Source organism: Danio rerio, chromosome 22 (assembly GCF_049306965.1).
Source record: "Danio rerio strain Tuebingen ecotype United States chromosome 22, GRCz12tu, whole genome shotgun sequence".
NCBI lineage: Eukaryota > Metazoa > Chordata > Actinopteri > Cypriniformes > Danionidae > Danio > Danio rerio.
In genome coordinates, this window is record NC_133197.1 from 883521 (window position 1) to 905000 (window position 21480).

At 37.5% G+C, this 21480-nt stretch overlaps 2 protein-coding genes across 7 annotated transcripts in view; one reads left to right on the forward strand and one right to left on the reverse strand.

Moving 5' to 3' along the window:
• Nucleotides 1-19853, forward strand: part of dennd2db (DENN/MADD domain containing 2Db) — a 46091-nt gene extending 26238 nt beyond the window's left edge. For both annotated transcript variants that reach the window (XM_073936463.1, NM_001007346.1), the window contains 12 exons: nucleotides 1037-1108; nucleotides 8856-9010; nucleotides 9400-9512; nucleotides 12614-12683; nucleotides 12764-12841; nucleotides 15218-15358; nucleotides 15431-15579; nucleotides 15834-16005; nucleotides 16139-16189; nucleotides 17827-17908; nucleotides 17988-18221; nucleotides 19505-19853. In XM_073936463.1, coding sequence (XP_073792564.1) covers nucleotides 1037-1108; nucleotides 8856-9010; nucleotides 9400-9512; nucleotides 12614-12683; nucleotides 12764-12841; nucleotides 15218-15358; nucleotides 15431-15579; nucleotides 15834-16005; nucleotides 16139-16189; nucleotides 17827-17908; nucleotides 17988-18221; nucleotides 19505-19593 — 1406 coding nt within the window. In that variant the 3' untranslated portion in view covers nucleotides 19594-19853. The remainder of the gene's footprint in view (nucleotides 1-1036; nucleotides 1109-8855; nucleotides 9011-9399; nucleotides 9513-12613; nucleotides 12684-12763; nucleotides 12842-15217; nucleotides 15359-15430; nucleotides 15580-15833; nucleotides 16006-16138; nucleotides 16190-17826; nucleotides 17909-17987; nucleotides 18222-19504) is intronic.
• The window catches only part of dram2b (DNA-damage regulated autophagy modulator 2b), a 9335-nt gene continuing 7690 nt past the window's right edge, over nucleotides 19836-21480 (reverse strand). For 4 of the 5 annotated variants that reach the window (XM_073936436.1, XM_005168271.5, XM_073936437.1 and 1 more), the window contains one exon: nucleotides 19836-20810. In XM_073936436.1, coding sequence (XP_073792537.1) covers nucleotides 20688-20810 — 123 coding nt within the window. In that variant the 3' untranslated portion in view covers nucleotides 19836-20687. The remainder of the gene's footprint in view (nucleotides 20811-21480) is intronic. The other variant, NM_001002135.2, reaches the window with a different exon arrangement.

The window sequence follows — 21480 nt, forward strand, 5'->3', positions numbered from 1 at the left end:
AAAAAAAGCTAAACACACAATATAAACACTAAACACACTATATAAACACTAAACACACTATATAAACACTAAACAAACTATAAAAAAGCTAAACACTTGATATAAACACTAAACACACTTTATAAACACTAAACACTTGATATAAACACTAAACACACAGTAAAACACCAAACACACAATATAAACACTAAACTAACAATAAAATGCAAAACACAATATAAACACTAAACTCATGATATAAACACTAACACACAGTAAAATACTAAACACGCAATATAAAACACTAAACACACAATATAAACACTAAACAAAATATAAACAGACATTATTAATGCTAAACACACACAAAAAACGCTAAACACACTATATAAACACTAAACACACACTAAAATACCAAACACACAACATAAACACTAAACACACAATGAAAAGGCTAAACACACAGTATAAACACTAAACACACTATATAAACACAATACAAAACACTAAAACCTCAGTAAAATATCAAACACACACTATAAACACACAATATAAACACTAAACCCACAGTAAAGCATCAGACACTGTAAACACTAAATCTGCATATAAATCTTCTATTGTTTATATTTAGTTTGGTTTATGGTGTATGTTTTTCACTTCCTCACACTAAATATAATGTGTTTTCTGTATTTTTTTTCATTCTTTGAAGTTACGCGACAGTTAAGAGGCACCTCTGTTAGCTAAATAAAGTGTGTGACAAACTGAACTGTCTGTGATGTATAAGAAGTGAGATTTGAAGACTCTCGTTCCTCTTTCTCACTCACAAACACACATAGACTTTTTTATTTTTCCTGTTGCCCCTTGACAAGAAATGAAAGTAGTGATTCATCCTGATTCCTGTGAATTTACCAGCTTGTTTTGAGTTAACTGATAGCAATCTCTCTCTCTCTGTGTGTGTGTGTGTGTGTTTGTTTGTTTGTTTGTTTGTTTGTGTGTGTGTGTGTGTGTGTGTGTGTGTGTGTGTGTGTGCGCGTGTGTGCACGTGCGTGTCGATCAGACGTTGATCGCAGTGCCATGAAGAAGATCAGCTCCATGTTCTCAGCATTACAGGAGAAGTTCCAGAGAGCAAGTGAGTCTTGCGTTACATATTTTTTTATATGTGTGTGTGCATTTGAATTGATATATACAGTGTGTGTGTGTGTGTATGTATATATATATATATATATATATATATATATATATATATATATATATGTATGTATGTATGTATGTATGTATGTATATATATATATATATATATATATATATATATATATATATATATATATATATATATATATATAGATAGATAGATAGATAGATAGATAGATAGATAGATAGATAGATAGGGGTATACTGAAGTCACCGTTCTGTCACGGATTCGGCACGACAGGAATAAGCTTCAAATGTCCTGTGTTTTTTTTTCCTTTTGTTTCTTTTGAACAAGCAGAAGTGTTTCGTCACGATCAGCTACAGAACTAAAAACTTCTTGTTATGCAAAAGTTCAAAACAAGCACAACAATGAAAAATAAATCTAATTAAAATATAAATATAAGGTGCAAGGTTAAATTTATTGTTGTTTGAAAAACAATCTGCTGTGCTCACTCACTGGCCACTTTATTAGGTACACCTATCCAGCTGCTCATTAATGCAAATATCTAATCAGCCAATCACATGGCTGCAACTCGATGCATTTAGGCATGTAGACATGGTCAAGACGATCTGCTGCAGTTTAAAACGAGCATCAGAATGAGGAAGAAAGGGCATTCTGCCCTGAGTATTTCAGAAACTGCTGATCTACTGGGATTTTCACGCACAACCATCTCTAGGGTTTACAGAGAATGCTCCGACAAAGAGGAAATATCCAGTGAGCGGCAGTTCTGTGGGTGCAAATGCCTTGTTGATGCTAGAGGTCAGAGGACAATGGCCAGACTGGTTCCAGCTGTTAGAAAGGCGACAGTAACTCAAATAAGCACTCGTTGCAGAAGAGCATCTCTGAACACACAACACGTCCAACCTTGAGGCGGATGGGCTACAGCAGCAGAAGAGCACACCGGGTGCCGCTCCTGTCAGCTAAGAACAGGAAACTGAGGCTAAAATTCACACAGACTCACCAAAACTGGACAATAGAAGATTGGAGAAACGTTGCTGCTCTGATGAGTCTCCATTTCTGCTGACACATTCGGATGCTCGGCTCACAATTTGGCCTCAACAACATGAAAGCATGGATCATCCTGCCTTGTATCAGCGGTTCAGGCTGGTGGTGGTGGTGTAATGGTGTGGGGGAGATTTTTTGGCACACTTTGAACTGATGGCTTTTTATTTGCATGTTTTTTTTATGTTTTTTATTTACATTTTAACAATGTTACTATTAACTATTTTATTCTTCAGTAGGTTATGTATAAAATATAGTGATTCTAATATTTTAATAATTAATTTGATTATTGGAAATCACCAAGCGACCTCCACGTTGGGAACCACTGGGCTAGTTGGTTACATTTTGTTGCTTTTACAACACAATACAATACTTGATTGTCAGACTTGCATCTGAAATGTTTCTTGAATAACAGCACGGTAAATACAGTATTTCTTACAACGAGACAAAGACATTTAAAAAAACCATAATCATTTTGCACAGCCTTTATTCGGCTTAAAGACAGCATGATGTACAAATTATTAACGCCGTGGCCCGATTTGCTTACGGTACCTGATAATGAATATCTTTTTTATTTGCGGCTGGGTCATGTAATTTATCCAGCAGCGCTGAACTCCAGCATTAGATCAGTAACAGTCATAGATATTTACAGTGCGTTTATATATGGGTATCAGTTCCTTTCATATGCATGTCTTCTCCATTATTATCTGATCCATTACTTCTCACCATGAGAAAAACAAGGTGTTGCACGCAGATTCAAATGTGTGTCTCTGAGAGCCCTGAATTATGACTGGCTTGTATGTTCTTTAGATGAGACAGAATCTTATATTTACTTAGTTTTTTCCGTTTAAATGCAGTTGACGGAGGTTTTACTTTATTTAAATGTTGACTATTGTTTAATATAAACTCATATTTCATTATTAGTTGTCGTGTTTTCTGAAAAAAAAAGTTTTTCCTTTCATCTCAATTATGCTGACTTGGCAAAGTCACCATAATGCTCTACAGTACAATGTGAAACAATATTTAAACCAGGGGTGTCCAAACTCAAGTCCTGTAGGGCCGGTGTCCTGCAGAGTTTAGCTCCAACTTCCTTCAACACACCTGTCTGGAGCTTATTATACCTAGAAAGAGCCTGATTAGCGAGTTCAGGTGTGTTTAATTGGGGTTGGAACTAAAATATACAGGACACCGGCCCTCCAGGACCGAGTTTGGGCAGTCCTGTTTTAAACGGTAACTCCTCCTACATTTTTAAAGCCACCGCCACCAAACTCTGAACACTTCTTCTGGAGGGTCTGACTCAGGTTGCTATGTCTTTTCTAACTGATCGGATGTACAGATTTAATTAAACTTGCGATTAGATCTGTGAAAAACCGATTGACTTTTCTTGGTGGTGGAAAACGTTTGTACAGCAAGTAGGGTTAAGCCATGTCGAACAAATTGGCATTGTACTTTGTCTAATGTGAAACATCACGATGGATGATGGTCTCGTTATCATGTAAAGAGGGGTGCGAACGTGTGTGTGTGGTCATATGATGTGGATTTACAGCGGATTGAGGGCTGTTCAGAAATGCTAGGTAAAACACGGTGTGGATGTGGATCATTTTCATTCTAAAATGCCATTTTAATACTAACATGTATTAGAGTAAATGAGGCCTGATTGTGTATTTTTCGCGAGCAGGTTTGGGACGGGGGCGGGGCGGACGCGCGGAATGTTGTCTATTGGCCATCGATGCACAATGTCATTGTCTATCGGCCCAACCCTAACAGCGACCTAATATATAGCATTTAAGCTGTTTATCACTAGCCTGTGTCTTTAAACAACATTATAAGCATGCTAGCATAAGGTAAAAAGTACTTCACTTATCTATGACATTTTTATTTGTTAAGTTGCTCTAATAATGTGTCAACATTTGCATTTTAAATGTTTTAAATGGTAAATATTTAATTTTCATTTAATCTTTAGGATTGCATGCTATGTATTTTTGTCTGTTCATATACTGTAATTTATGAATGCAGCTTTTTAAAAGTGTCATGTTTGTGCTGTTAGAAAGCTAGCATTGTTCTAAATCATGCTGCATAGCTTATGTGAGCAGTGCATACATTTTTTAAACATGTTATTAGCATGGTAATACACGTGCTTTAAAAAACGTGCTTTAAGTCATGTTTTCAACATGCTTATTAATGCTAGCAATGTGCTAAACCATGCTAGAAACTTTATAATTGTGTTCATTTTTAGAAAACTGCTAAATAATTTTAGTAACTTGCATGAACATGCTAGCAACTTCATCAATGATAAATGTTACTATGTTATTTGAATATTTTCCCCCATGTTTATTGATGCTAGCAATGTGCTAAATCATGCTGGAAACATGATCAGTTCTTTAATTTTAGAAACATGCTAATTTGTGTTAGTAACTGGAAAAAACACTGTTTAATTCATGCCAACAACATGTTTATTGATGCTAGCACTGTGCAAAATGATGCTAGAAAAATGATCATTCATTTAGTTTTAAAAACATGTAATTAACATGCTCATTCATGTTAGTAACATGTAAAACATGGCTCTAAGCCATGCTAACTACATGCTTATTGATGCTAGCAATGTGATAAATGATGCTAGAAAAATTATCAGTACTTTAATATTAAAAAAACATGTCATTATCATGCTAATTCATGTTAGTAACTTGTAAAATAGTGCTTTTAGTCATGCTAGCAACCTGCTTATCCATTCTAGTAATGGGCTAAATCATGCTAGAAACATTATCAGTCTGTAAAAACATGCCATTAACATGCTAATTTGTGTTAGTTAATTGAAAAAACAGTGTGCTCAAGTCAAGCTAGCAACATGTTTATTAATGCTAGAAGTGTGCTAAATCATGCTAAAATGATTAGTTCTTTCATTTTAAAAACATGATATTAACATGCTAACTAATGTTAGTAACTTGAAAAACAGTACTCTAAGTCATGCTAACCACATGCTAATAATAATATTAATATTAAAAACATGTAATTATCATGCTAATTCATGTTAGTAACTTGTAAAACAGTGCTTTAAGTCATGCTAACAACCTGCTTATTCATGCTAGCAATGTGCTAAACCATGCTAGAAATTTTATAATTGTGTTAATTTTATTAACTTGCTGGAACAGGGTGCTAAATCACGCTAGCAACTTAATCAGTGTTAAAATGCCATGTTTATTGATGCTAGCAATGATCTTAATCATGCTAGAACAATTATTAGTACTTTAATTTTAAAAACATGTCATTAACATGCTAATTCATGTTTGTAACCTAAAAAACAGTGCTCTAAGTCATGCTAATAACATGCTTATTCATGTTAGCACTGTGCTAAATCATGCTAGAAACATTATCAGTACTTTAATTTTATATTAACATGCTAATTCATGTTAGTAACTTGTAAAACAATGCTTTAAGTCATGCTAACAACATGCTTATTCATGCTAGCAATGTGCTAATCATGCTAGAAACATTATCAGTACTTTAATTTTAGAAACATGTTATTAACTTGCTAATTTATGTTAATAATTTGAAAAACAGTGTGCTTAAGTCTTGCTAACAATATGTTTATAGATGCTAGCATTGTTTTAAATCATGCTAGAAACATTATCAGTATTTTAATTGTAGAAACATGATATTAACATGCTAAATTATGTTAGTAACTTGAAAAAAAAAGATTTGTCATGCTAATAACTTCAATGTTAAAATGCAACATTTATTTTTACTGTAACTTAGTTTTTTTTTTTAAAGCGATCATCAAAGTTTGCCATAAACTTTACTCCTCTGGTGTGAATATGAACATACACAGTGTGATAATGTCAGAGAGGTTTAATTTAATCTCTCAGTCCATGACACCAGAGGAATTTTATGAGGAAACTAAAAACAAATGTGACGGTGAAGTCTGTCGAAATCAGATTAGATTGGTTTAGACTTGTTTTTCTCGCTGAAAATTTGCTAAAGCAGCAACTTCGTCCTAATGAAATGATCTAAAATCAACACGAAGCCCTGCTGAAAACCCTTTCAGCACTGTGTAACTGTGTAGTCATGGATGTTTATGTAATCTGCATAACGCAGTCAGAAAGTACTTGTAAATAGTCAATTATATTGTATATAGTACATATTGTTAACACAATGGCAGTGAGTTGTTTGCAATTAATTGATTCTTCTCATTTTAACGTTTATATTTTGTTCATAACAATCCTGCCGCTTGTATAAATTCATTATTCTTTGTGTTTGTGATGTTTCTGTAGTGTGCTGTGTTTCTGTAATTCTGCCATCTGCACTAGTGTTTTAGCTGGAATATTAGATGTCACAGTGATATTTGAAGTTTTTCAATATTGTTTTTGTACTCTTGCTGTTTTAAATGTATGTTTTGTTTGGTATATGTTTGTGGTTTAGTGTTATTCAGTGTTTCTTTCAGCAAACAGTTACAGTGATGTACATTAGTGTGAGTATTTTGGACTATTAACTGTTCATCATTGCACTTTAAACACAAGCTGTCGAGACTCGAGTTGATCATAAACAATAAAGATATTTATATTTTCTGTACTTGTCAAAATAGCACTTTTTCTAACAAAAAGATTATCCTGCTTTAATATATGTGACATCAAATAAAAGCAAACAAAAGAGCACAAAAGTAATCTATATGTTATCTAAAAGTAATCTACAAAGAGCAAAATAGTAATCTACAAAAGTTATCAGAAGGTAATTTACAAAGAGCGCAAAAGTAATATACATTTAATCTAAAAGTAATCTACGAAAGCAATCTAAAAGCAAACTACAAAAGAGCACAAAAGTAATCTAAATGTCATAAAGTAATCTACAAAGGATCACAAATGTAAGTATATTACAGTAATCTAAATGCAAACTACAAACCAGCACAAAAGTAATCTAAATGTAATCTACAAAAGAGAAAAAAGGTAACCTATATGTAATCTAAAAGTAATCTACAAAGGTAATCTGCAAGAGCACAAAAGTAATCTTATGTAATTTAAAAGTAATCTACAAAATATTATACAAATGATTGCAAAAGTAATCTATATTTAATCTAAAAGTGATCTACAAAAGGCCACAAATGTAATATTTGCAGTTAAAGTCAGAATTGTTAGCCCATGTGAATTATTAGCCCTCCTGTTTATTTTTTTTATCAAATTTTTGTTTAACAAAGAGCAGATTTCTTCAACACTGATTTAATCATGATAGTGTTAATAAATCATCTCTAATCACTGATTTATTTTATCTTTGCCATGATGACAGTACTTGATATTAGACTAGATATTCTTCAAGACACTAGTATTCAGCTTAAAGTGACATTTAAAGGCTTCACTAGGGTAATTAGGGTAACTAGGCAGGCTAGGGTAATTAGGCAAGTTGTTGTATAATGATGGTTTGTTCTGTAGAGTATCCAATATAGCTTAAAGGGGCTAATATTCCTGACCTTAAAAGGTTTTTTTATTAATCATCAATTTATTAATTTTTAATAATTATTAAAAATATTATCAGACATGTAGTGAATATTTTCTGAATCTGTTATACATCATTTATGAAATATAAATAAATAAGTTTTAATTTTAATTTTTATTTTATTTTTAATAATCAAAAATTATTAGGCGTGCTAATAATTCTGACTTCAATTGTATGTACGTATAGTACAGTAATCTAAAATCAAACTACCAACAAGCACAAACATAATCTAAATGTAATCTACAGAAAAGCACGGAAGTAATATAATTATAATATAAAAGTAATCTACATGGGTAATCTAAAAGCAAACTACAAATGAGCACAAAAGTAATCTGTGTAATTTAAAGTAATCTACAAAAGGCCACAATTGTAATATATAAGTATATTACAGTAATCTAAATGCAAACTACAAACAAGCAAAAACATAATCTAAATGTAATCTACAAAAGAGCATGAAAGTAATCTAAATGTAATCTACAAAAAGAAACAAATGTAATATATAAGTATATAGCAGTAATCTAAATGCAAACTAAAAACAAGCACAGAAGTAATCTAAATGTAATCTACAAAAGAGCACAAGTAATCTATGTATTTTTAAAATAATCTAAAAAGTACGTTAAAATTTATCTTGAAGAGCACAAAAGTAATCTACGTAATTTAAAAGAAATTTTCACAATCGTGAAGGGGGCTCACTCCATACCACCGCCAGTGTGCAGCATCCACTACAGTAATATAAACGCAAACTAAAAACAAGCGCAAAAGTAATCTAAGTGTAATCAACTAGAGAGCACAAATGTAATCTAAAAGTAATCTACAAAAGAGCACAAAAGTAATCTAAATGTAATTCAGAAGTAATCTACAAATTATTGTTAAAGTAATCTATATTTAATCTAAAAGTAATCTATAAAATAGCACAAAAGTAGTCAAAGTAATCTACAAAAAGTCGCAAAAGCCATAAATAAATGAGTAATTACCATAATTGTGTCATTCGAAAGGTTATAATGCTGACTCTACGGATATTGTGATGTTGTTTGCAACAGTTGGTCAGAGTTCATCAGTCATCAGAGAGTGATTGTGTTGTCTGATGTGGTTCAGGTTTCTGTTTCTCCTCTGAGGTTTGGAGCACAATGTGTGTTTGTGCTGTCTTGTTCTGCTGTGGTTTCTCTGAGCTGTGCGTGTGTGTGTTTCTGTTCCCCTTTAGAGGCCGGAGCCCCTACCCCCGCGGCCGTGGCGCCCCCTGCTGGACGGGAGAGTCACTGTGGTCTGAGATTCTTTGAGTATCTGCTGGTGGTCAGTCTGAGGAAGAGGAGCAGCGGGGTGGGGTACGAGCCACAGGTCACTTACCAGTTCCCTAAGGTCAGGAGACACACACACACTTATACTCATACATATTCACACACACGCACACACATACATTGATACATATGTAACCCCGCCACCTAACCTGCTCCGAGCTGGTATCGAACCGGCGGCCTTCTGCATGGGAGTCGGATGCTCTAACAAGGAGGCTAAAGATCATGGCCTTTAACTTCTGTCACTAGAGCACCTGTAGAGGTCAGAGGAGTGGGGTTTACCTGCAGAGCACTTACTAGGCCTCCGTTACACATACATACAACCCCAAATCAGAAAAGGTTGGGACAGTATGGGAAATCTGTTAGCAAACCAACAGTAGCAGTAAGGTGTAATGAAGTGCGTGTGTGTGTGTGTGTTGTGATGTGTGTGTGTGTGTGTGTGTGTGTGTGTAGCGTGAGGTGATGGGGCGGCTGCAGCGCGAGCAGGAGGAGAAGAGCATGAAGGCGGCTCATCTGTTCTGCTTCCCTGAGGGAGTCCACTGGGCCCCAGTGACAGAGTACAGCAGGTACACACACACACACACTAACACACAAACACAAATACACACATCTGAATTCACAATGGCTAACACGCTTGTGCACACACACAAACACACACCTAAACAAACAAGCTTACACAGACACACAAGCTGGCATAAACACACACACATCTGAACGTAGACACACACATCTGAACACACAAGCTAATACACACACACACACACACACACACACACACACACACACACACACACACACACACACAAGGTAACACAAACAGACACACACACACCTGAACACATGCTTTTAATAAAGTCTAACACACACACACACACACACACACACACACATGCATCTGAACACACAAGCCAAAACACACACTATCACAAAAGCTAACACACACCTGAACATACACACACACAAGCTAACACAAAAATTCACAACTGAACACACACAGGTTTGTTTTCCTATCTTAGAGAGGACACTGCAGACTGTTAATGATGTCAGGTTAATGATGTTTTCCACAGCCACTGCACCACTAATCCACACTGAGAAACTCACAGAAGAAAAAGCTAAATGAAATCCTATTCACCATCAAATGAAGCACACAGTTTTACTTTTACCACTCGGTCGGATGCCTTTTTTATTTTATTGTCATTACATTTCATTTACTCAGGACATTTGAGCCTCACACACACACACACACACACACACACACACACATGCACACTTTCACAACTCCTCTCACCACATGCATCATTTTCACACCTCTGAACGGACGCTTCTGGAAAGACCGCAGGATGTTGATGAGTTCATTAGAGTCTATTTGTTTTCTTTCATCAAACTGACTCATATCCTAACATAGAAACAACTCCTCGTGTGCACGCAGTGTTAGAAATGAGGTCTGTTCTGCTGATGCTCATGCTGAATCTCTGAATGACTCTCTGAATCAGTGAAGACCCTCTGAATGACTCTGAATCAGCGATGAATCTCTGAATGAATCTCTGAATCAGTGATGGATCTCTAAATGACTCTCTAAATCAGTGTTGAATCTCTGAATGAATCTCTGAATCAGTGATGAATCTCTGAATGACTTTCTGAATCAGTGATGAATCTTTGAATGAATTTCTGAATCAGTGATGAATCTCTGAATGACTCTCTGAATCAGTGATGAATCTCTGAATGACTCTGAATCAGTGATGAATATCTGAATCAGTGATGAATCTCTGAATGACTCTCTGAATCAGTGATAAATCTCTGAATGACTCTCTGAATCAGTGATTACCCTCTGAATAACTCTGAATCAGTGATGAATCTCTGAATGACTTTCTGAATCAGTGATGACCCTCTGAATGACTCCCTGAATCAGTGATGACCCTATGAATGACTCTCTGAATCAGTGATGAATCTCTGAATGACTCTCTGAATCAGTGATTACCCTCTGAATAACTCTGAATCAGTGATGAATCTCTGAATGACTCTCTGAATCAGTGATTACCCTCCGAATAACTCTGAATCAGTGATGAATCTCTGAATGACTCTCTGAATCAGTGATTACCCTCTGAATAACTCTGAATCAGTGATGAATCTCTGAATGACTTTCTGAATCAGTGATGACCCTCTGAATGACTCCCTGAATCAGTGATGACCCTATGAATGACTCCCTGAATCAGTGATGACCCTCTGAATGACTCTAAATCAGTGATGACCCTCTGAATGACTCCCTGAATCAGTGATGACCCTATGAATGACTCTGAATCAGTGATGACCCTCTGAATGACTCTGAATCAGTGATGACCCTCTGAATGACTTTGAATCAGTGATGAACCTCTAAATGACTCTCTGAATCAGTGATGAATCTTTGAATGACTCTCTGAATCAGTTATGAATCTCTTAATGACTCTCTAAATCAGTGATTGACGAATCTCTGAATCACTTTCCGAATCAGCGATGAACCCCTGAATGTCTCTCTAAACCAGTGATTGATGAATCTCTTAATGACTCTCTGAATCAGTGATGAATCTCTGAATGACTCTCTGAATCAGTGATAAGTTTCTAAATGATTCTCTGAATCACTGATGAACCTCTGAATGACTCTCTAAATCAGTTATTGATGAATCTCGGAGTGACTCTGAATCAGTGATGGATCTCTAAATGACTCTCTAAATCAGTGTTGAATCTCTGAATGAATCTCTGAATCAGTTATGAATCTGTGAATGACTCTTTGAATCAGTGATGAATCTCTGAATGACTCTCTGAATCAGTGATGAATCTCTGAATGACTCTCTGAATCAGTGATGAATCTCTGAATCAGTGATGAATCTCTGAATGACTCTGAATCAGTGATGAATCTCTGAATGAATCTCTGAATCAGTGATGAATCTTTGAATGACTCTCTGAATCAGTGATGAATCTCTGAATGACTCTCTGAATCAGTGATGACCCTCTGAATAACTCTGAATCAGTGATGAATCTCTGAATGACTCTCTGAATCAGTGAAGACCCTCTGAATGACTCTGAATCAGTGATGACCCTCTGAATGACTTTGAATCAGTGATGAAACTGTAAATGACTCTCTGAATCAGTGATGAATCTTTGAATGACTCTCTGAATCAGTTATGAATCTCTTAATGACTCTCTGAATCAGTGATGAATCTCTGAATGACTTTGAATCAGTGATGAACCTCTAAATGACTCTCTGAATCAGTGATGAATCTTTGAATGACTCTCTGAATCAGTTATGAATCTCTTAATGACTCTCTAAATCAGTGATTGACGAATCTCTGAATCACTTTCTGAATCAGCGATGAACCCCTGAATGACTCTCTAAATCAGTTATTGATGAATCTCTTAATGACTCTCTGAATCAGTGATTGATGAATCTCTGAGTGACTCTAAATCAGAGGTGAATCTCTAAATCATTTTGTGAACTTCTGAGTCAGTGATGAACCCCTGGAAGACTCTCTGAATCAGTGATGAATCTGAATGACTCTCTGAAACATTACCGAATCTCTGAATGGCTTTCTGAATCAGTGTAATCGGTGTAGATCCCTGTTTCTCTTAGTCAGTCAGATGTGTTTGTCGGTGTGTAGATCTGAACTGAGGTTGATTCTGTGATTCTCCGCAGCGAGACGTTCTCCTTCGTTCTGACTGAAGTGGACGGCAGCCGCAGGAACGGCTACTGCAGGAGGCTGCTGGTCAGTTCAGCTCCGCTCATTATGAAGCTTGTGAATGTGTTCGGGTGGTCTTCTGAATCATTGTGATGTGTTTGTGTCAGCCGGCAGGTAAAGGTGCTCGTCTTCCTGAAGCGTACTGCATCATCAGCCATGTGGCCTGTTTCGGCCTCTTCTCAAAGGTGAAACACACACATTTACATTTACTCATTCAGCAGATGCTTTTATCCAAAGCCACTTAACAATTTATTTACTTTTATTCTTTAAGATTTGTATAGGTTAAAGGGCTTCTGTTTTATCCTTTTTACAAGATGGAAGGTCAGTTTTTGTTGTCTCCAGAATGCTTCAGCTCAAATTACCCATCAGATTGCAGAATATGCCCCTTTAGAGCTCAAATCAAGTGTAGCCGTTTATGAACTCTTTAAATGCAAATGAGCTGGTTCTCCCCACCCACCATTCGCACATGTATGTCAGATAAACAGCAGTCAGTGACAGAGACAGACATGGATTCATGTATTGATGAATCTCTGAATGACTCTCTGAATCAGTGACGAATCTCTGAATGGCTCTCTGAATCAGTGATGAATCTCTAAATGACTCTCTGAATCAGTGTTGAATCTCTGAATGACTCTCTGAATCAGTGACGAATCTCTGAATGACTCTCTGAATCAGTGTTGAATCTCTGAATGACTCTGAATCAGTAATGAATCTCTGAATGACTCTGAATCAGTGTTGAATCTCTGAATGACTCTCTGAATCAGTGACGAATCTCTGAATGACTCTCTGAATCAGTGATGAATCTCTAAATGACTCTCTGAATCAGTGACAAATCTCTGAATGACTCTGAATCAGTGTTGAATCTCTGAATGACTCTCTGAATCAGTGATGAATCTCTAAATGACTCTCTGAATCAGTGTTGAATCTCTGAATGACTCTCTGAATCAGTGATGAATCTCTGAATGACTCTGAATCAGTGTTGAATCTCTAAATGACTCTCTGAATCAGTGTTGAATCTCTGAATGACTCTGAATCAGTGACGAATCTCTGAATGACTCTCTGAATCAGTGTTGAATCTCTGAATGACTCTGAATCAGTGATGAATCTCTGAATGACTCTGAATCAGTGTTGAATCTCTGAATGACTCTCTGAATCAGTGACGAATCTCTGAATGACTCTCTGAATCAGTGATGAATCTCTAAATGACTCTCTGAATCAGTGACAAATCTCTGAATGACTCTGAATCAGTGTTGAATCTCTGAATGACTCTCTGAATCAGTGATGAATCTCTAAATGACTCTCTGAATCAGTGTTGAATCTCTGAATGACTCTCTGAATCAGTGATGAATCTCTGAATGACTCTGAATCAGTGTTGAATCTCTAAATGACTCTCTGAATCAGTGTTGAATCTCTGAATGACTCTGAATCAGTGACGAATCTCTGAATGACTCTCTGAATCAGTGTTGAATCTCTGAATGACTCTCTGAATCAGTGATGAATCTCTGAATGACTCTGAATCAGTGATGAATCTCTAAATGACTCTCTGAATCAGTGACAAATCTCTGAATGACTCTGAATCAGTGTTGAATCTCTGAATGACTCTCTGAATCAGTGATGAATCTCTAAATGACTCTCTGAATCAGTGTTGAATCTCTGAATGACTCTCTGAATCAGTGATGAATCTCTGAATGACTCTGAATCAGTGTTGAATCTCTAAATGACTCTCTGAATCAGTGTTGAATCTCTGAATGACTCTGAATCAGTGACGAATCTCTGAATGACTCTCTGAATCAGTGTTGAATCTCTGAATGACTCTCTGAATCAGTGATGAATCTCTAAATGACTCTCTGAATCAGTGACAGACATGGATAAAGCAGAGATTCAGTTTATTAGTCAAAAATAAAACAGTACGGTTATTTGATGTATTTGTGAGGGGAGATTATTCAAGCGTTCGGGCGAGTCGTGGAACGGGTGGGGAAAACTACACGCCTACTCCTCAACTACACGCCTGCGCCTCAAAATCACTGGGATTCGGATCCTATTTTAACATCAGGAAAATTTTAAAAAGAGATATGTTGCGTTTCAATCTCTCCAATAGGACAGTGGACACACTATACTACACACACTTCTGTACAAACAGCTAACAAAAGTTGATTTTGCATCAATGATTGAAATGTGTATTTTACAAAACACATTTTAGCCTAAAATAGTTAATCATAATAATCAAAGCTAAACATCTGAATTATATTCCAAATTTAAAGTAAAAAATAAAATAAATAAATTGCTTCCAGTAGTATTTTGTTTGGCCGCAGTACCAGACTTGACCACCAGTTTACATTGGTGAACATACAAGGGTGCCCCCTTGTTTTTAGAAAGATGAACTGAAATATAAACTTTTCATACTTCTGACAATATTTTTAAAGTAGTAAGGGCCGTTTGGTGGTATTTGAGTTTAATATAGTCTCTAAAAAACATTAAACAAAATTTATAGGTGGATTGCTGTAGCAAAGTAATGCTTTAGGACTCTGATGTTATGTGTGTGTGTGTGTGTGTGTGTGTAGATCTTTGATGAGGTGGAGAAGCGCCGGCAGATCTCCACAGCCATGATTTACCCGTTCATGCAGAGTCTGCGGGAGGCACCGCTGCCTTCACCCGGCAGCACCGTCAGCATCAGCAGCTTCATCCCGGACGCCGGCACACAGGTGTGTATCTGTGTGTGTAAATGTAACATTCTGTAGTGCATTTAGTGACTAAGGCCCTTTGGTTGCTGTCAGATCATCCGGCTGACGCGGCCTGCAGACTCCTGGCTGGAGCATGTGGATTTCACTGCGCTTTTCAGCCGTCTGAACGATGAGGAGCTGCTGCTGGTGTTCACCGCTGCTGTGCTGGAGCGACGAATCATCTTCATCTCAGAGGAGCTCAGGTGACCAGCAGCCAATCACAGCGCAGTGCATCGCACACTCATCAACTGCGTTTCCATACAAATATGTGAATTAGATTTATTGCAGTTTTTTTTCAAAATGCGCGTAAACCGGTGGATGAAACACTGCTATTGACTATTGAAGCACACATATTCGTGTAATAATACTTTCAACAGAATGACTCGGTTTGCTGTGTTTGAAGAAAAGAAGTGATCAGTTTATTTTATTGTGTGTGTGTGTGTGTGTGTGTGTTTAGCACTCTCTCGCAGGTTCTTCATGCTGTAGCAGCGCTCCTGTATCCATTTGTGTGGCAGCACACGTTTATATCAATCGTTCCTTCAGTTCTGATCGACGTTTGTGAAGCACCGACTCCATACCTGCTGGGTGTTCAGAAGAGCATGATGGGGCTGATCACGGACCACAGCGACGTCAGTCTCACACACACACACACACACACACACACACACACACACGAAGGCGGAATTCTTCTGAAACTCATTATTGATGAACTAAAGGATCATTACTGTACCCGAGTCTGACGTTTCTGCGTGTGTTTATCAGGTGATGATTGTTGATCTGTCGACTGGAGCGCCAACTAAATTCATCACAAGAGTGAGTTACTAATGTGCGCGCTCACACACACACACACACACACACGCACACACACACACACACACACACACACACACACAAACAGACTGTCTGTCTAATTTCATTTATTCATAAAGTTCCACATGACTCTCATTACTGTGTATACCAAGACAGTGTTTGTTCACTGTTTCAGCCACTAAAACACTTCAGAAACCACATACCTATGCACTGACAACCAATCAGAACACCAGACAGCATAGCAACAGTCTGACAACCAATCAGAACACCTGACAGCATAGCAACTGTCTGACAACCAATCAGAACCACCAGACAGCATAGCAACAGTCTGACAACCAATCAGAACACCTGACAGCATAGCAACTGTCTGACAACCAATCAGAACCACCAGACAGCATAGCAACTGTCTGACAACCAATCAGAACCACCAGACAGCATAGCAATAGTCTGACAACCAATCAGAACACCTTACATCATAGCAGCAGCCCTGACTGCATAGCAACACTTTGACAACGACACAAATGCATTGACAACCAATCAGAACTCCTAACAGTATAAAAATACCATGACAACCAATCAGAACACCTTAAAGCATAGCAACACCCTGAGAATTACATTGGCACACTGACAAACAATCAGAACACCCTGGGAATCCCACAGTTGCGCTGGCGGCCAATTAGAACACCTGGCATCACAGCAACACCCTGGCAACCACATAATTGCTTTGACAACTAATCAGAACCTCTAAAAACACAGCAACGCCCTGACCACCACTTCAATGCATCCAACAGCCAATCTGAACACCTGGCAGCTTAGCAACACCATGGCAATCACACCAATGCACTGGCAACTAATCATAACACTTAACAGTATAGCAACACCCTGACAACCGGTTAGAACACATAGCAACATAGCAACACCCTGACAACCAGTTAGAACACCTAACAGCATAGCAACACCCTGACAACCAGTTAGAACACCTAACAGCATAGCAACACCCTGACAACCAGTTAGAACACCTAACAGCATAGCAACACCCTGACAACCAGTTAGAACACCTAACAGCATAGCAACACCCTGACAACCGGTTAGAACACATAGCAACATAGCAACACCCTGACAACCAGTTAGAACACCTAACAGTATAGCAACACCCTGACAACCAGTTAGAACACCTAACAGTATAGCAACACCCTGACAACCAGTTAGAACAACTAACAACATAGCAACACCCTGACAACCAGTTAGAACACCTAACAGTATAGCAACACCCTGACAACCAGTTAGAACACTTAACAGCATAGCAACACCCTGACAACCAGTTAGAACACTTAACAGCATAGCAACACCCTGACAACCAGTTAGAACACCTAACAGCATAGCAACACCCTGACAACCAGTTAGAACACCTAACAGCATAGCAACACCCTGACAACCAGTTAGAACACTTAACAGCATAGCAACACCCTGACAACCAGTTAGAACACCTAACAGCATAGCAACACCCTGACAACCAGTTAGAACACTTAACAGCATAGCAACACCCTAACAACCAGTTAGAACACCTAACAGCATAGCAACACCCTAGCAACCACAGCCCTCTATAGCTGGTGATCTGACTGGTGTTTTCGTGATGTCAGATTGGAGATGAGGAGTCTCTGCTGCCGCTGAAGCTGAAGGAAGAGCTGCTGTCGGGATTGTCCGCGCGCACGCACCACGCCTGTAAGTTCAGTATAACCACACTATCAGGCAGCTTCCTGTAAGAGTGGCGCTCACTTCCTGTTGTTGTGTGTTCTGGCAGCTACAGAGCAGCTGAACCGGCTGGTGTCAGAGGCCTTCCTGTCCGTATTCGTCAAGACTGTCGGCCATTTCTCGGAGCACATTAAGCGTGGCGGGAAACCCCGGCAGTTCCAGAAGAAGAGCTTCCTGAAAGCAGTGGAAAACAAAACCTACAGCAGCTTTGTTAAGCTCTTCATCCAGACGCAGATGTTTGACCTGTTCATACAGGAAGAGGAAACACAATCTAACCCTAATGGTACACACATTAAAACACTCTCAAACGAGTTTATCAGTTCACATTCTCTCACTTTTCCAATCATAATAGTGTTAATAACTCATCTCTAATCTCTGATTTATTTTCTCTTCAGCATGCTGACAGTGCATAATATTAGACTAGATATTCTTCAAGACACTAGTGTTCAGCTTACAGTGACATGTAAAGGCTTCACTAGGGTAATTAGGGTAAAGTTAGGGTAATTAGGCAAGTCATTGTATAACAGTGGTTTGTTCTGGAGACAATCCAACACTAATATTGCTGAAGGGGTGAATAATATTGAGCTTAACATGACTTTAACACTATTAAAAACTGATTTTATTCTAGCCCAAATAAAACAAATCAGACTTTCTCCAGAAGAACAAACATTAGAGGAAACACTGTGAACAACTCCTGAATCTGTTCAACATCATTTTGGAAATATTTGAAGAACAATATTAATAAAGTCACAGGAGGGTGAATAGTTTTGCCTTCAACTGTATTTAAAGTCAAGCCCGAAATTATTACACCCCTGGCAAATTCTGACTTAAAGTTTTTGTTCAAATGTTGACTAGAGCTAAGAATAATTTTTCCACAATGATGACACTTGTACATTGTCATTCGGGACAGGCATGAGTCATTTCTGTTGATAATAATAATAATAAAGCTAGCTGTTTGAACAAAAGTCACTTCAAGTCAGAATTTGACAGGGGGATGAATCATTTCGGGACTGACTTTATAAAAAAAATTACTATAGTAACATAAATACTACATAGTACTATAGTTTTGGAATCTTTAGCAAAATATTTGAATTGATCTGTTGTGGAGATTCTACAGTTGCTATGGTAACAATTACTACAGTTGTCTTGTTATGTTGTGGAGATTCTACAGTTGCTATGGTAACAAGACAACTGTAGTAATTGATCTGTTGTGGAGATTCTACAGTTGCTATGGTAACAAGACAACTATAGAAATTGATCTGTTGTGGGGATTCTACAGTTGCTATGGTAACAAGACAACTATAGTAATTGATCTGTTGTGGAGATTCTACAGTTGCTATGGTAACAAGACAACTATAGTAATTGATTCCTTCCAATTGGCAACAGCATGGTAGGCGACATCTAATGTGAATATCTCTGTGAGTTAACCATTGATTGTTTTTGTTTGTAATGATTGACATGGTGGAATTAAGTCAGCGAGCATGCGCACCGTCAGACTCCCGCGCTATCAACAGTTCTCTTCATTATTATTTTTCATTAACAGCACGTATTGTTGTTTTTCTGCAGGCTTCTTTCACAGGAAGGTGAAGGAACATCGCGACAGGATGAAGCAGGAGAAGGCGAAGGCTGGGTGGGTGCGAGGTGTGGTGATTTGAGCACTTTTATTTTGACACAATCGCCTGAACAAATCTAATGCTGATTATTGTTTTACCATAATAAAATATTAAGCTATATCCGAAATGCTGCTCGTTCGAAAATCTCAGCTCATATTTTCAACAATATCCGAAGAACAAAAACGAGAAACTGTGTGTAGTATTATTTCCAGTCAAATCTGACTTCTGTCTGTGTGTAATCGTCATTAGTGTGTTGCAGTATTGTAATAAGTATTACAATAAAGTTTGTTTTAAAATATGAACAGCTTTTCATTTTATTCAAGAGGTATGAAATGTTATATTAAATGTTGTACAAGTCGACCACTATTATACAGTTTCAGTGCCATAATGAATGCGGTTCTAAAACCAGAGAATTTGGTCACACTTTACAATAAGATTTCATTAAGTGATGTATTCACTAACCTGAACCAAGTATGAACAATACTTCTACAGCATTTATTAATCATAATTCAACATTTACCTGAAATCCAAACTCATACCTGTTAACATTAGTCAATGCATTGCCAGTTAACATGAGTAGCTATACTTTCATTAATGTTAACAATGATGAATAAACAGTAACACATGTATTGATTGTAAATACATTAATAACAAATAATACAACCGTATTGTAAAGTGTTACCACATATATCTGCAGTTTCCAGCAACACTTTCAGCATTTATTATGTATCATAATATAATTTCAGGCATTGTGTAAAAGTTGTATGAATGTCGTTTAAAAGTATGAAGTTTGAGAGTTTCTCCACTGTGTGTACTCTGTGCAGTGTTTCTGTCTTGAACCCTGTGTGTTGCTGCCCTCTGCTGGAGAATCACAGTCTGTCAATATAGATTTCTACAACATTAATCATATGGGTAGTTTCCAGCAACAAACTTTAGCATATCATACATCAAGAACAGTCAAACCGCTGCAGTCAAACGACTGGAGCAAACATATTAATAACATGACTTCAAGCATTGTGTAAAGGTTGTATGAATGTTGTTATGAAGTTTGAGCTCTTCTCCACAGTCAGTCCAGTGCTTCTGTTTAACCCTGTGTTTTGCTGGAGAATCTCAGTTTTTCTGTCCAGCTGTGGTCATCAGATGCTCCCTGTCAGCAGCGGGGACGTCTCAGTCGGTCCTCGTGCAGAAACGGGCCGGTAATGCTGCGATTCGTACAGATGGTTGCTCTGAAGCTCGGCTGAGGCACGCAGGTTGATCTTCTGCACAGACAGACAGGTTTGAGAGGCGTTCAATGGGTTTATTTCATATTTCAGGCAATGTCCAGATGTACACAGGTGATTGTGTCAACTGAGTTTTCCTCGCCTTTAAAAATATCTGTCCACATGAAAATGCATATTTTGCTGGCTTCACCCCAAACACAAAATTATTTATCTGAGCGGGTAAACTGCATACAAGCCAAAACTATAGATATACCTGAAGACACATTGACACGAGTCAACGCAAACATGAGAACAGAGGATGCGTTTTGCTCCAAACAAGTATAATTTGCCTCAACCTCAAATAATCAGCATTTGTTGTAAACCCAGCGGTGTTGGCCAATCAGAAAGGAGAAAACAGCGGACAGTTTTGGAGTTTAACCACTTTTCAGTTTTTCCACTCTCATGTATTCACTTTCACTTTTTACTCTCTTTCTCATCACTTTCAATCACTTTTTTACACTTTCATTTTTTTTCACTCTGACGTTTCACTTTCACTTACGTTTTTACTCTTTCACTTTGACGTTTCGCTTTCGCTCTTTCACTTTTATTATTCACTTACATTTTTACTTTTAACTTTCACTCACCTTTTCACTTTATCACTTTTACACTCACTTATTCACTATCACTTTTTAACTTTCACTTATTTACAGTCACTTTCACTCCATTTTCA